This window comes from Leptonychotes weddellii, chromosome 6, assembly GCF_054177405.1.
Source record: "Leptonychotes weddellii isolate Sample4059 chromosome 6, ASM5417740v2, whole genome shotgun sequence".
Lineage (NCBI taxonomy): Eukaryota > Metazoa > Chordata > Mammalia > Carnivora > Phocidae > Leptonychotes > Leptonychotes weddellii.
Window position 1 is genome coordinate 10,332,612 of NC_138374.1, and position 15,869 is coordinate 10,348,480.

At 39.8% G+C, this 15,869-nt stretch overlaps 1 protein-coding gene across 7 annotated transcripts in view; it reads right to left on the reverse strand.

The window, feature by feature from the left end:
- The window catches only part of INPP5F (inositol polyphosphate-5-phosphatase F), an 86,339-nt gene that overhangs the window by 26,372 nt on the left and 44,098 nt on the right, over positions 1-15,869 (reverse strand). For 4 of the 7 annotated variants that reach the window (XM_081823397.1, XM_081823399.1, XM_081823405.1 and 1 more), the window contains exons 4-9: positions 8,558-8,686; positions 8,166-8,333; positions 8,003-8,059; positions 5,290-5,488; positions 4,562-4,741; positions 3,597-3,664 (exon numbers count right to left, since the gene is read on the reverse strand). In XM_081823397.1, the coding sequence (XP_081679523.1) occupies positions 3,597-3,664; positions 4,562-4,741; positions 5,290-5,488; positions 8,003-8,059; positions 8,166-8,333; positions 8,558-8,686 (801 nt within the window). Of the gene's footprint in view, positions 1-3,596; positions 3,665-4,561; positions 4,742-5,289; positions 5,489-5,597; positions 5,807-8,002; positions 8,060-8,165; positions 8,334-8,557; positions 8,687-15,869 lie in introns of those variants that run through there. The other 3 variants (XM_081823403.1, XM_081823404.1, XM_081823398.1) reach the window with 3 other exon arrangements.

A 15,869-nucleotide genomic window follows, 5' to 3' on the forward strand; every position in this document is an offset into this window, starting at 1 on the left:
TGTATCTCTTTTTATTAGAGCAGGAAATTGTTCCCAGAAGCTTCCCAGCAGGCTTCCCTCACATCACACCGCATGGCCAAACTGCCAATGAACACACACAGGCCAGTGCCTGAACCAATCACTGGTGACAGAAGAGTGGTGCCACCCTGAGCCAGACCGACCTGCGGGTCCAGCTCTGAGAGAGCAAGTACCCGGGGAGGCAGGTGGGTAAGGGAACGTTACTGGGGTACGGCCAGAAAGGAGGAGGGGTCTGCTCAGTGCATACACAGACACAACTGATATGTACAAACACGTTTTGAAAGTCAACACAGAGCAGGGAATGAGGGTGCTGAGGTTATTCTTCTTCTTCCTTTACACATCTCAGTATTGTTACAATTCTTACAATGATTATGGGTTACTTTTTTTTTAAAGTTTTTATTTTTTAGTAATCTCCACACCCAACATGGGACTCGAACCCATGACCCTGAGATCAAGCATCGCGGGGCTCCTCCGACTGAGCCCGTCAGGTGCCCCTATGTGTTACATCTAAATTGCGGTTTATTTACTGTAATGCTAGTTAGAATTACACACAGTGCTGATACAGGAACTTATTCACATTGTAAAAAAGTTCAAATGTAGATAAAGGTCAAATCCTTCACTGCAACCCAGACCCACAGCCTTCCCTGGAGGTAATAATGGGTTAGCAGCATGGTGTGCACCCTTTCAGCCCATATAAGGGTATGCTGATATACATGTGCACGCCATATATGTGTGAGAGCATATACTTGGAAAAGAATTACATGTATATATGGGGCGCCTGGGTGGCTCAGTCGTTAAGCGTCTGCCTTCGGCTCAGGTCATGATCCCAGGGTCCTGGGATCCAGCCCTGCATCGGGCTCCCTGCTCAGCGGGAAGCCTGCTTCTCCCTCTCCCACTCCCCCTGCTTGTGTTCCCTCTCTCACTGTGTCTCTGTCAAATAAGTAAATAAAATCTTAAAAAAAAAAAAAAATTACATGTATATAAATAACACGGTTTTGTTTTGTGGGTTTTAAATGGCAACACACCATATGCTGTTAGAGTTTTTTCTCACTCTACTGTGTGATTTTAAGATCTTTCCATGCTAGTACACACAGATCTACCTCGTTTCTAAGCAATTGTATCCAACATTTTAAATATGCCACGCTTTATCCGCTGACCTCCCGATGAACAGTCAGGTTACTGTGATGCTGCAATCAGTGTTCTTGTACAGGACTCCCGCAGTGGACACGTGTTTCTCTCAGGTGGCCTTAAAAATTTTTTGTATTAGAATTCCAGTTGTTCCACTTCCTTAACAAACCTTGGCATATACTATCTTTTTATTTTAGTCATTCTGGTGTGTCAGTGGTTTTAGTTTGCATTTCCCTGATGGTTGATGAAATGTAACACCTTTCTTATGTTTATTGGCCTGTTAAATATACCTTTTCATGAATTCTGCTCAAGTCTTTTGTCCAGTTTTCTTTTAGGCCATACATCTTTTTTTTGGGGGGGTGGTTTATAAGAGTTGGGTTTTTTAAACTAACTCCAGATATGAGTCTTTTGTCCTAGATATATATTAAAAAAATCTGAAATATCTTCTCCAACTTTGTGAACTGCTTTTCCACTCTCTTATTGGTGCCTTTTAATAAACAGAATTACTTTCTTTTTTATTTTTTTAAAAAATTTATTTGAGAGAGAGAGAGTGTGCACGCCAGCAGTGCAAGTGGGGAGAGGGAGGAGAGAAACAGAGCCTGACGTGGGGCTCCATCTCACCACCCTGAGATCACGACCTGAGCCGAAATCAAGAGTTGGAGGTTCAACTGACTGAGCCACCCAGATGCCCCTTTTGTTTATTTTTTAAATTATTTAATGTAAGTAATCTCTAAACCCAACATGGAGCTTGAACTCATAACCCTGAGATCAAGAGTCACATGCTCTCTGGACTGGGCCAGCCAGGTGTCCCCAGAAGTTCTTTATTTTAATCAAGTCTAATTTATTAATTTTTTTCATTATGGTTGGTGATTTAAGCCCTATCTAATATTAATACAGTTTCAATAAATAAATGATAAAATTTCAATAAAAGTTAAAAATTTAGTAAAGTCAAATGTATCAATACTTTTATTATGGTTAGTGCTTTTTATTTTTTTATGTTTTTTAATTTTTATTTTATTTATTTTTAACATTTAATTGCATATGTTAGTTTCTATGGTATCAGCAGCAAAACTGATCAAACTTGGTCAAGTTTGATCAATTATACAAACATACAAAGATTTCTCAAGTAAGAGTGGCGTGGTCTCCCTGAAAGCAAGTGGGTAGGCATTACTTTAATTAGGCCTTCATATTCTAGAGTCTGACCCTAGAAATCATAGATGAATTTCAAATTGAGAGCTCATAGATGATTGGGTTAGCTAACTCAAAAAGAGACTGAGGTATTGGTTGGCACTTTTTAAGTCCTGATTAAGACCCGAGGTCAAAAAGATGTTCTGGGGCACCAAAGAGAGGCTGGGCTAAGGCCTTGGGCTTTTAAAAAGGGAGAAAAAAAAAAAAAAGACCTTCTATATTTTCCTTTAAAAGGTTTATGGTTTAACTTTTCACATTCAGATCCACATCCACCTGGAAATGATTTCTATATATAATATGTAGTATAGATATCAAAAAGCAAAACTACTGGACTAATAGTCTAAGCATATTTTCTTTTGATTGATAATACCATTTATAACAGCTGTACCAACTTGTTTCACTAGCAATGTGTGAGAGTTCTCATTTCCCCAATTACCTGCCTTTATCTCTTATTATCAAACTTTATACTTTTTTTCAATCTGAGGATTTACTTTTTATTTTCCTGCTCAGCCTTTCTTTACAAGGATTGCACAAAACTTATAGATTACTTTTGGAAGAACTGACATCTATTCAGTATAAGTCCTTCCTTCCGGGAACATGGTATTTTCTCTCCATTTATTCAGGTTTTCTTTTGTGTTCTTAGTGATTCTTTCTCCCACTTCCCGCCTCCATACACATGCTACCTTTTTTGTATGTTTATTAGGTTATTTTGTTGTTGTTGCTGTTAGAAAAATGCATCCTATAACATTACACATTCAGACTGGTCATTGCTCGTGGGTAAGACTTACTGATTATTCTATATGAATCTCATACCTGAAATCTGGTCATCTTATTGAACTTGGAATTTTACTTAAGAGTTTTCACTTGATTTTAGTCTATATGATCACATTCCTCATATGAATACATAAGAAAGATGGGCAGAGAAAAAAAGATATTGAGAGATACATATCAAATTGTTATCTTCAGAAGGCAGAACTATAGGTGGTTCATTCTATTCATTTCCTCTCTAGATACTTCTTGGCCTGTAATAACCAACTGATAGACTGATATCTAAAAACAGTCTAAAGTAGCTGATTCAGTGATAATTCATCTTTAAGAATATTGAAAATACTCTTAGCTTATGTATTCTTCAACTTCATGACAAGATGCCATTTTGCTTCACTACGAATAGTACATTGTTATTTTCATGAAATTTAAAGAAACAGATACATAACCATAGCTGAATATGAAGGAACATTTTATTACTACAGATCAAAGCCCACCTGTTTTTTGTAAATTTTCAGTTGTTCTTCGAAATGGGCACAGAAATACGCAACAGTGTCCTTTTCACCTACAAAGAAGTGATAAAAATCTATTTTTCTTTCTAACATTTGAGGCAGAAATTAGTGTCTATTCCATCTTTACTTTAACGTTTCAATAATTTATTGACAACCAAATGTAACTAAGATGGTCCAAAACCAGTATTTTAAAATAAAATGCAAAGCCAAACATCTCGGATTCCTTTTCCCCTAATCGGACTGAACTGAACTACATTGGAAGCGCACACTAGGAAACCAGGACCTTTACTGTTCATGCATCCAGCCTATTGTTAGAAAGGGTTCCAGGCAGTTTATAATAAGAGACTAAAACCCTTCTACAAATATGAATGTTAAAAAATGAAGGTTTACTGGATTTTCACAAATATATATTAAGTTTTGAGAGAAAAATATTCTGTAAACAATTTTTAAAATCAACCTCACTGAGTAATCTGATTAGACTGACATGACTTTGCTATTCCTAGGCTACAGTTAAAATACTGGAAGAAATTAAATCCTCAATATTTAAAACAACAACAAACCTTTCACAGTGAGACATCTGAGTAAAGGCATCTTACCTATTTTTTGTAGATGCCATCTTTAGATATTTCCTACTTTTATTAATATTGACTACATTCACCCTTTTCCAAAAGTAAGCATTTAAGAAAGTATTCTCCAAGGAAACAACGGTTTAAAATCTGTGAAATAAGCTATGTTTTACTCTATTGTTAGGGAGTTTTTTATTGTTAAATAACTTACTTAGATTGTCAACAATCATCATTCCTCTTGCAAACACTCTATCACCACTAAATTTCACCATGGGTTATTGTTTTAAATGAAGTATCTAGCCCAGCAAATCCAAACCTATAAATATTTAAAAAAATATTCTCTCCGAAATCCTCATTTGCAAACCGAGTAACTGACAAGCTTACTTTTGTCCAGCCGGGGTCGTGGATTGTATCGATACCCGACCTGGCTCCAGAAGACAGGCACAGAGCCTCGTGTTTGAATAAATGACAAAGTATGATTATGAACATGAATTAACTGCTCAGTTTCCACATAATTTGCAACATTCCCATTTTTATCCACTCCTCTCCGTTTATAACGCATTCCTAAAAGACAATTAAAACAGAAAACAACAACATGAAAAAAAATGATTTAGTCTGATCAGATATGCTTCTTAACCAAGCACGTCTTTCAGGATAGCTTGAGGGATCTAATGTGCAACTGCCAGGCAGAACAGTAACAAGTTCCCCAAAACTCATAACTATATGCATCATTGTTTTTTAAAAGTTGAAGGGAAGATACTTTCTGTGAACTGAAAGGGAAGGGTGTTCCCAAGGGTGCTAGCACTCAGGAAGGATTTATTACCGTAATACAGGCTGTCAGTGGGAACAATGGTATTTAGAAGCATATCCCAAGTGACTCTCTTTTCTTCTCCATATATATACCTCCTTTTCTTTCTGCTTTTGTTAACTCTCCCCCATTCACCTCCCTCCAGAAATTGGTCCCCAATTACATCACACTATTTAGAGTCACTGAGCACTTTGAAGCCAATTATGTTTCCAAATCCATTATTGTCATTAGCATCTCAACACATCTGCAGCTTTACCATTCTCATCTGAATTTAACTTGCACATGATTTCAGCCCTCTACTCACCTGCTCTGTGCCTACTTCGGCGTGAAATGAGAGCCACTAGAAATCGTGGGTGAATGTCATCTACACATGTGGACTCCTGAGGGGGGGTCTCTGGGCTGCTCTTCTCATCATCAGATGATTCATTATAATTAACCACAAGTTCTTCAATCTGCACAAAACCTTGGATAATGGGGATAATCCAAAAGTCCACGTCTGGTGTCTGAAAACAATATGAGCATCATGTTGTTTCTCTTCTGTAGAGCACTGCTGCTTGCTTAAACCCAAACAGAAGCTAGCATGTATTTGTGAGTTTACGAGAAGCAGAAACCTTCTATTTTTTAACCATGTTTCTTGCTTATTGGAGGACAGCAGGAAGGAGGGAGGGAGGAGGACAAAGGGGAGAGCCTTTCCTTTTCTCTATGGTGATCAATTAAAAAAGAGCCGCCTGAGTGGTGCCTGGCTGACTTGGTTGATAGAGCACATGACTCTTGATCTCGGGGTCATGAGTTCAAGGCCCACGTTGGGTGCAGAGATTTCTCTAAAAAAAAAAAAAAAAAAAAAAAAGCTGCCTGAGAGGGCCCACAACATAGACACCACACTGCCTGGGTAACAAATTCAAGCTCCACCACTTACTAACTGACTCAGGTAAATCACTTAACTTCACCATACCTCAACATCCTGCTTTGAGAAATAGGAGAAACTATTACCTCATTAGGCTGTGTGAATGAGTAAAATGTAAAAAGGGTTTGGTTTAGCTCCTCCCTTATCATAAGCATTTAACAAATGTAGCTATTGTGATTATTCCCGTTGGCACAGGAAAAACAGAAACAAAAAAACAACGTATAGGTTGATTTTTTTTAACTCCCCATTGCATCAAGGCTTTAATAAAATACAACCAGGGCGCCTGGGTGGCTCAGTTGGTTAAGCAACTGCCTTCGGCTCAGGTCACAATCCTGGAGTCCTGGGATCGAGTCCCGCATCGGGCTCCCTGCTCAGTGGGGAGTCTGCTTCTCCCTCTGACCCTCCCCCCTCTCATGCTCTCTCTATCTCATTCTCTCTCTCAAATAAATAAATAAAATCTTTAAAAAAAAAAAATACAACCAACTCTGATTACCTTATTATGAGCACAGAAGACTGACTCTATTTTCTAGTTTAGGAAAAAAAAAACTTGCCTTGCCAAGCTAAAATCCACATAGTAAATGAACCAAAACAAAAAAACCCTTTCCATAAGTATCTTATTTTACAAAGTCACCCAACATAATTAGGAGAGTGTTAATTACACTTAGACACGTCCCCTTCTGTGCCTTTTAGGCTAAGAGTACTCCAATTTCCCAGCTGATTGTCTGCAGGAACAGTAAAGGGTAAGAAGTACTCCAGGCCGTTGTTCTCTCTCTTTCTCTCCCATCTCCACAAGTGTATCCAGCCTTAACCTTGGCATGACCTTCAAACCCACCTCACCGTCCAGAGCCACATAAGCCAGGACCTGTCTCATGGTTTTGTTTTGTTTTATGGAGCATGCAGATAGGATCTTAGGAAGGTGGTTAGAATTGAAAATTGTGAAGTGAAGGGTCTATTTGCATTCATTATTCTTACCACCATCCGCATTATTTGTATTTTTGTTCTAGCAATCATGCAAAACCCTTGACAGGAAAAGAGAAATGCACACCGCCAAATGCCGCCTCTCCCGCAAGTCATCAGTTTTAATGGTAATTCCAAGTGTCTGACAAAAACTCTGCCAAACATATTAGAACTCAGTATGTCAGCAAAGAGCAAAAATTCCCATTATAGTCACCTTTATTTTTCTCCCCGTCACTGAATTTCAGTGGTCATAGTTTGATCAGCCTCATAAAAAGGCGAGCACATTTTCAAGCCTCATTCTCAATAGAGGCATGATAGATACCTAGTGGTAGACAATGCTAAAGTCAAAATCATTTATACTAACGACCGCCAAGGGGGAGAGAGAGAAAGGAGAAAAAAAGGTTTGAGATTTTTGAAAAGTTAATGAAAAGATGTTACCCATTCAGCTATTTGCCCACTTTGTGTCCAAAACTAACTGGCACACAGCAAGCCTTCCATACATATTCGTGGACTGAGTGAATGAACTGTCCTCGGACGGTCGTAACTCTTTGACATACGTGACAGAGTAAAGGAACAACGTAATCATTACACTGGAAGGAACCTCATGCAATAATCTCACCATATTCCCTGTCTTCCCTGGTTCAAGTACTAGAATGTCCTTCGAGATTCCCAGATGAGACAGGAAAGTTAAATGACTGGTATCATTAAAGGAAAATTGGGCTTCAACATTTCGAATGAGTACAAACAAAACCTGTCTTTCATAGGAACTCCATGGACATTAGTTCTGCAGCCTGAAATTACTTCTATCCTATGGGAACCTGCTAAAAAGCTAGGCCTGTGGCTAGGCAGTGGAGTTGTGAATTGCCTTAAATAATGCCTTGGCTTTCCTAACTAAACGATTCCCATTCTAGAGGGGAAAACATTTTAGTGAGATTTTTGAATTAAAAAAACAAAAAACAAACCAAAAAAACCGCTTTTTAAAGTAGGCTGCACACCCAATGTGGGGCTCGATCTCCCAACCCTGAGATCTAGAGTCACATGCTCTACCAACTGAGGCACCCCATTTTAGTGAGATTTTTAATTCATTTTAATACAATTTTAAAATATTTGCTTAACAACTGTAACTCCTGAGGATATTTTAGAAACAATTACTCACACCAATCTCAGTAAGATCTTGTATCATATATTTATTCCAAAAAAATCGGTCATCAACCTGGAAAAGGCAGAGAATGAACAGTTCAGAAACATGTTGTCTGAGTTTTCCTATAGAAGCCAAACGGGTCCATAAATCGTTCTGCTCTGAGCTATGAGAGAAGTACCTTCTGCCAGAGGGGACGGGGGTCCTTCTCCCCAGTGCTTTGCCTCTGCACCGAATTGGTCAGGTCATAGGTCAAACTATAGTAAAAGGACTCTGAGTCCATGAACATCTTCAGCAACTCCTCAAGTAATCTCCTCTCCAACTTCTCCTTTTCTTTACTTTCCTTAACCTATAAGAAATTAATCTACTATTACTGCAGGAATTCAATGTACAGCATCACGTGGATAATACCCAATTTCCTAGAACAGAAGTGAAAATAATCCCAAGGACCACGCACAGATAGTGCTTTCACAGGATGAGCAGTTTGAAAACAAGTTTACTGGGAAGAAAATTACCCTTCAATTTAAAACTAATCCAAGATGAATTCCAAGCACATATCAATTAAACTCTTACTTTCTTTTTATTAGGAGCAGACACATTGGATTTAATATGTGTAAAGGTCTTCAGTAGAAACTTTGAGTCATCGGGAGATGGTACAATCTTCTCTGGCTTGTTAATTCCAAAATGATGCTTCTTACAGAGCTAAATAATTAGGAAGAGAAAGAAAATTCATTGTTACTAATATCGGCTTGTTAGATGTTCAGGTATGCGTGCAGAAGGGGCTGCTACTGTTCATGCACTTTGGTCAAAAGAAAACCTCAAGTCTTATTAGTAAAATGACCAAGGAGACAGCTGATCATAGAAAGCACAGCTATGGTTTCAAGGATTAGAAAGCTACCGCAGAGGATAAGCAAAGAACACAGGACAGGATATCCTTAGGATTTAGGGGCGGGAAATTCAGGTTAGGGTCATAATTACAGTAAGTTCTTATCCAATACAACTGAAGAATAAAATCTCTGGTTAGGGTTTATTAATGCTCTGAAAATCGGCATCTAACATTAAAAATATTGCAAAATACACATTTGCTATGCTCCAGGGGCATGGCTTTACAGCTATCTGTGCTAAACATTCATTCATGCTAGTTAACTGAGTGTTTTGGTTGTGACAATGTCAAGAGTCTGCTCTACTGGGAATCTTAAAAGCTGGACATTTCAACCACTCTTTCTCCTCCTATCCTCACACACACTAATGGAATCAGCATGAAAACACACTTTGGGACCACAGATTAGTTAAATTTGAAGAAGCAGTAAGTAGAGGCTGCAGGAAATGTGCAGTCCAACTGACAAGGATGAGGAAGAGGATGGGAATGTGTTAAGACCTTGAAGGGCACAGAGGTTCTAAAGAAGGCTACCTGGTTAAAGTCAAGGGTTTTACATATAATTTCATGCGGCTCAACACACAAAGCAAATATTCTGAAAGGTACACAAAGATTCTATTAACCATATCCAGACTAATTCCATTTTTTCAACACACTGGTTGTATAACTACACTAAGTGGTAGACTCTCATTAAGAACAGTTACTAAATGCCTATTATAATTGGTGTCTTTCTTACTAAATCATTATTACTAGATGGTAAACAGGATAAAAAATCTTAATGAGAAGAACAAAAGCTAGTTCAAACTTTGATTATAAATTGAATAAAAAGGAGAAAGGCATTCCTGTTCTATCAAATTTGGAAGTGGACAATTCTGTCAATTATCCCTCAATAAAGCTGGGGAGAAACTGGAAGTAGAGACTGAAATTAGACTGTATTCAAACAGAATGGAATCTTACAGATCCTACAGCCTTTTCAAAATTATGGCCACCAAAACCTCTATTCACATGGGCTTTGCAACCTGATTACAACTTTATGCCATTCCTGCTCTACCAGTGAACACAAGGGGACTAAAGATGAAGTCACGCACAGTCGTGCTGCCAAAACTGAGCTAACGATTTCCCCAAAAGTAAGCAAAACTAACAACATCTCAAGCTGATAGGGAAGGCGAGAACTAAGCAAACGGACACTGCTCTAGCAGCTCTCTCCTCCCCGCCTTGCACGGGGCACCTCCCATCAGCAGAGAAACACAGTGATGTATCTTCACTTGACGCCTCTTCCTCTGCCAGCTAGTGTCCTATTCCTTCGTACGCCTCACTGCCCCCAACCCCTTACTACTGCTATCTTCACTGGGACCAATGGCCTCCCCTTTGCTAAGCCCAATGGTGGCCTCTTGGTCCTTATCTTAACCTCTCAGTAGCATCTGACACAGTTCGTTACTCCCTCATCCTGATACACCGTGCACTTGGCTTTCCCTGGCTCCCTTATCTCTTTTACTGGTTCCTTTCCAACCATTTGAGTTCTTAATGTCTTGGCCACCATGAGGTTCAGGTCTTGACCCTCTTCTCTAACTACATTCACTCCCTCAGTGATTTCACCCTATCTCATGGATTCAGGTATCTTCTATATGCTAACTTCTCCTTCCCAAATGGATATTTCCAACCCAGCTCTCTCCCAAAATTCTAGATTCACAAATCCCAACATTTCTATTTGAATTTCCACCAGGCATCTCAAACTCAACACGTCCAAAACCAGACGCTCATCTTCCCTCCACGGCCTTCACCTCCTACCACTTTCCTCCCCTTGCTTACTCCACTGCATCCACACTGGCCTCCTTGCTGCTCCTCAACACATCAACAACGCTTCCACCTCGGGGACTTGGTCCTAGCTGTCCTCTCTGCCCACACACCCTCTCCCCAGACCTCCTACCACAATCTCCACCCTAGGCACTCCCCCCACCACCCTTACTCTGCCCGACTTTTATTTCCCATCACATATATTACTTCCCAACATACTACATAATTATTATGCTGATGTTTATTGTCTGTCCTCCCCCCATTATAATGGAAGCTCTATAAGGGCAGACATGTTTGTTTTGTTGATTCCTGTATCTCTAGTGCCTTAGTAGTACCTGGAATAGGAGGTCTCAAGAAATATTTGTTAAATGAATTAATAATCTCTGATGCTAAAATACAAATGGTAACCTCCAGATTCATACGCAAGGCATGCATATAAGTAGTCCTGCAAAAAAGTCACTCCCCATCTTCCATGAATATATCTTACACCCCCATCTTCATTGGGGCAGAATCACTGGGGAAGTAGAGAAGCAGTTTTGTTTTTGTTTTTTTAAGATTTTATTTATTTATTTGAGAGAGAGATAGTGAAAGAGCGTGAGCAGGGGGGAAAGGGAGAAGCAGGCTCCCCGCTGAGCAGGGGCTGATGATGAGCTGACCCTGGGATCATGACCTGAATCGAAGGCAGACAGTTAACCAACTGAGCCACCCAGGTGCCCCAAGAAGCAGTTTTAAAAACAGGCTCTCCCATTAGTCCCCTGCCCCTGTTTGCAACACTGAGCAACTGATGGTTGGCAATTTTTATATAGAATGTTAGTAATTATCTATTCATATTAATAACACTCTTAAAGAAATTGAAAACATGCCCAAACCTAGTTATAGACTGTTGCAATTTTAATTTCTTAAACAGGATATTATGCATTTGTCAGACATAGTTATTCCTTAAGAGTATTCAAGCCAGCAAAATTTCCCCCAGGAATGTTTCAAAGCCGATGCTCAAGACCTAGCTATTCTAAATTAACCTTGTAGCAGCATATCCACACCCTGTCTGCACCCAGGCATTCCTCACTCTCAGAAGGAGGGGAGTCCCTTTTTCTCTGCAAGGCTAGTTTCCTGCTGTGTCCCCTCTAGGACCAGGACCTTCCCTTCATTCATTCCTCTCTCCTCTGTTCCTACCATCTTTTAACACTGTTCGAGTTTACAAGAACGTGTATTTTTTTAATCCATTCCTCAACCCTAGAATCTCCTATGAGTTAGCAGGTTACAAACGGTGTCACAGTCATTTGTGAGAACATGGTCTGGTTGGGGTAGGTCAAAGAGTGAAAGCCCAATGGGACCACTCAGGCAGAGTAAAACAAGGACCTCCTCAACTCCAAAGACGATAAACCTTATCTCTAAGAACAGGACACTAACCAATCACTCCTGTGGTCTCTTCCTCTGGTCCCCACAGCTCTGGGCTCTTCCCCCACCTCTGACTGCTCCTTCTCAGTCTTTGTTGGCCTCTCTTTCTGTCTCTAAAAACAGTGGTTTCCCCAATGTTCTGCCCTTAGCTCTCTTCCCCTTCTTCATGCAGTCTAGAAAACACTGTCCTCTCTCCTCATTTTAACAACTACCGGTATGTTTTAACTACACATTTTTAATGCCACTCTTTTGCTCTGAGTTCATGATATAAAAATAAAACATCTCCCAGCTACTTACACCCTAGTCCCTCAAATTCAGCTTTCCCAAAACTGATCAACATTTGTTTCCCAAATCTTGTTTTTCCTCTGGTTGCCCAATCTCACTGATGACACTATCTACTGGATCCCTTAAGCAAGAAACCAAGTGGTCATTTTCCATTATTCTCCCCTAGTATCTCTCCTATCAACCCCAACTACCTCATGCTGATTGCTGGTGTGTTCATTCATATCCTTATCTTTTGCCCAGATCAGTATTTCTCAAGGCAGGTGCTACTAGCTTAATAGACAGGAGAATTCTTTATGCATGATTATCCCACATAGAGCAGACAACCTAACAAGCTTCCTCTCGTGAGCTGGGGAGTCACACTCCAACACCAGACTTCCAGCACTGAGCATGGTTCCAGGCCCGCATCTCCCCTGTAGCCCTTTTAAGTTCCCTTTACTGTGCAAGGGCCAAACTTCCTGCTCCCACTCCCTGATTCTAGACCCAGAAACCAGGAAGCCTAGGGTGTCAGTTCAATCTACTGCCCATGTATGGTCCATGAAGATACTACTTATCCCTAGGCCTGGCAATGTTTTTTCTTTTTTTTCCTTTTTCTTTCTTTTTTTTTTTTTTTTTTAAAGATTTTATTTATTTATTTGACAGAGAGAGAGATAGCAAGAGCAGGAACACAAGCAGGGGGAGTGGGTGAGGGAGAAGCAGGCCTCCTGCCGAGCAGGGAGCCCGACGCGGGACTCGATCCCAGGACCCTGGGATCATGACCTGAGCCGAAGGCAGACGCTTAACGACTGAGCCACCCAGGCGCCCTCCTTTTTCTTTCTTTAAACAAACAAACAAAACAAACAAACAAAAATTATCCCCCTCCTGGGCTTGGAACACAGCCCAATACCAATATCCCTTAACTTCCTTATCCACAACCCCCAAATTTAAAAATCTCTGAAACCTGCAAGTTCATTTTTTAAGTTACAAATTCATTTAATGGCCAAATATGCTCCAAACAGATATGAGGCTATTGATAGTCATCCTTTATATCCCTTAGTATGAATAGTCTTATGATTCTTCAGGAAATATTAATGTGTTGTATTATGGGGTAATGCCCAGACTCACTGAGTATATATGGAATACAAGGAATAGCCTTTTGAAAACCCCTAAAATCCTGAATTCTAAGATAAATATGGCCTCCAATTTTTCAGATAAGGACTGTGATCTGTATAGCAGAGCCCAAACTCACAGTACCATCTTAATCTGGAAGTCTATTTCTGTGACTTAAAAGCAATTTTTCTAAATAGAGATTTAAATTTACTTTAAACAATTCAATAAATATTTTAGAATCTTCCACGTAGCTACCTTTAGAAAAGTATAGACCACTATCATTTTTTAAAGGGTTACATTTTTTTTAAAGCAGGTTACCATTTTTTTTTTAAGTTTTTATTATAATCACCCAGTGTTTGTCACAACAAGTACACTCCTTAATCCTAAAAGGGTTAAATTTAGTCCTACTAAAAAACAAGGATAGAGAAAATAACTTCTTGGGATCACATCCAGTCCAAAGATGCTTTGTTTAGACAGAGCTCTTGGGATTGCAACATACAGCATTGATAGTGGGATCACCTTCCCTTTTCCAGAGGCCCAGCCAGTTCTGTGCAGCATGTGCTTAGGCCCTTATCACAATTTTGATACACACGATCTCAAAAAGAAAACCACCACAAGTACCATGATGCTCCCCTAGTTTTTTTATTACTTTAGCAACTTACGTTTCACAACCAAGATTAAGGGATGTTGCTGCGGCTGTTTAAGGAAAGGGAAATAAATGATTTTACTTTAAAAGTTAGTATCTATGGATCTGGAGCTAAAATTTTATACAGATGTTTAAAGGGAAACCAAATATGGAAAATGATGCAGTTATCTATTAAGGCAATGAGATATAGCAAATAAAATATGCAGACATGGGACAGAGCCTATAAAACTTTAAAGGATGTTTTCTCAAAAGAAAGAACATCTATGTTCTCATCTCTTTGAACCCCATGGATTCTTCATACCCTTGTATAGATCATTTTTTAAAATGGCACACTGCTTTGAAAAACAGTCTGGCAGTTCCTCAAAAGGTTAAACATAGAGTTACCATACGACCCAGCAATTCCTTTCCTAGGTGGACGCCCTAGAGGGGGATGAAAACAAGTGTTCACCAAAAACTTGTGCACAAATGTTCATGGAATTATTTATCACAGCCAAAAAGTGAAAACAATCAAATATCCATCAACTGATGAATGGATAGATAAAATGCAATGGATCCACACAATGCGATGAAACAGTAAATTAAGTACGCTATATACGAATTAGCCAGCATGCACCTTGAAAACACTGTGCTAAATAAAACGAAGCCAGTCACAAAAGGCCACATATTATAGGATTCCATTTATAAGAAATGTTCAGAAGAGGCAAATTTAGAGAGAAAATAGATCAGAGCTTGCCTAGGACTGAAGGAGCTGGGGTTTGGAGAGAAAGGAGGAGTGACTGCCAATGAGCACAGGGTTTCTTCATGGAGAAGAAACTACGTGCATATGTTCTAAACCAATCGCAGTGAGGGTCACAAAACTGAATATACTGAAAGCCACTGAATTATATGCTGCAAATGGGTGAACTGTATGGCATGTGAATTTTTTTTTTTTTAACTGGCAAACAAGCCTTATACTTTTTTTTTTTTTTTTAAAGATTTTATTTATTTGAGACAGAGAGAATGAGAGACAGAGAGCATGAGAGGGAGGAGGGTCAGAGGGAGAAGCAGACTCCCTGCCGAGCAGGGAGCCCCATGCGGGACTCGATCCCGGGACTCCAGGATCATGACCTGAGCCGAAGGCAGTCGCTTAACCAACTGAGCCACCCAGGTGCCCAACAAGCCTTATACTTGAGGTAAAAAGGCAACTAAGGCAGAAAACTAGAAAATCTATTAATTCCAGCCTCTGGAATAAGATTGCTTCTGCTCCCAATTACAGAAGACAGACTAGGCCCTAGCAAATCTGAGGATAGTGACCACACTAAAGAGCCCGAGGGCCCTGCTGGGCAAGGGTGAGAACACTGAAAGCGATACACAGGCAGCCAAATTAGAAAGATGTAGAAAGAAATAGAAGAAGACTTGGTTTTGTTTAAAAAAAATCTTTTCATGTGCATAAGATATGTATGTTTATGAAAAAATAACAGGAGCTAAGTAGGAAAAATACGTAAAATGCAAAAAATGAAAACTATTCTGTGAATTGTGCAGGACTGTTGAATCTCAGATCTGTACCTCTGAGACAAATAATGCAAGATATGTTAAGAAAAAAAAAAGAAGAAGAAGAAGATAGCGGGAGGGGAGGAATGAAGCGGGGGAAATCGGAGGGGTGGACGAACCATGAGAGAAGATGGACTCTGAAAAACAAACTGAGGGTTCTAGAGGGGAGGGGGGTGGGAGGATGGGTTGGCCTGGTGGTGGGTGTTGAGGAGGGCACGTTCTGCATGGAGCACTGGGTGTTGTGCACGAACAATGAATCATGGAACACT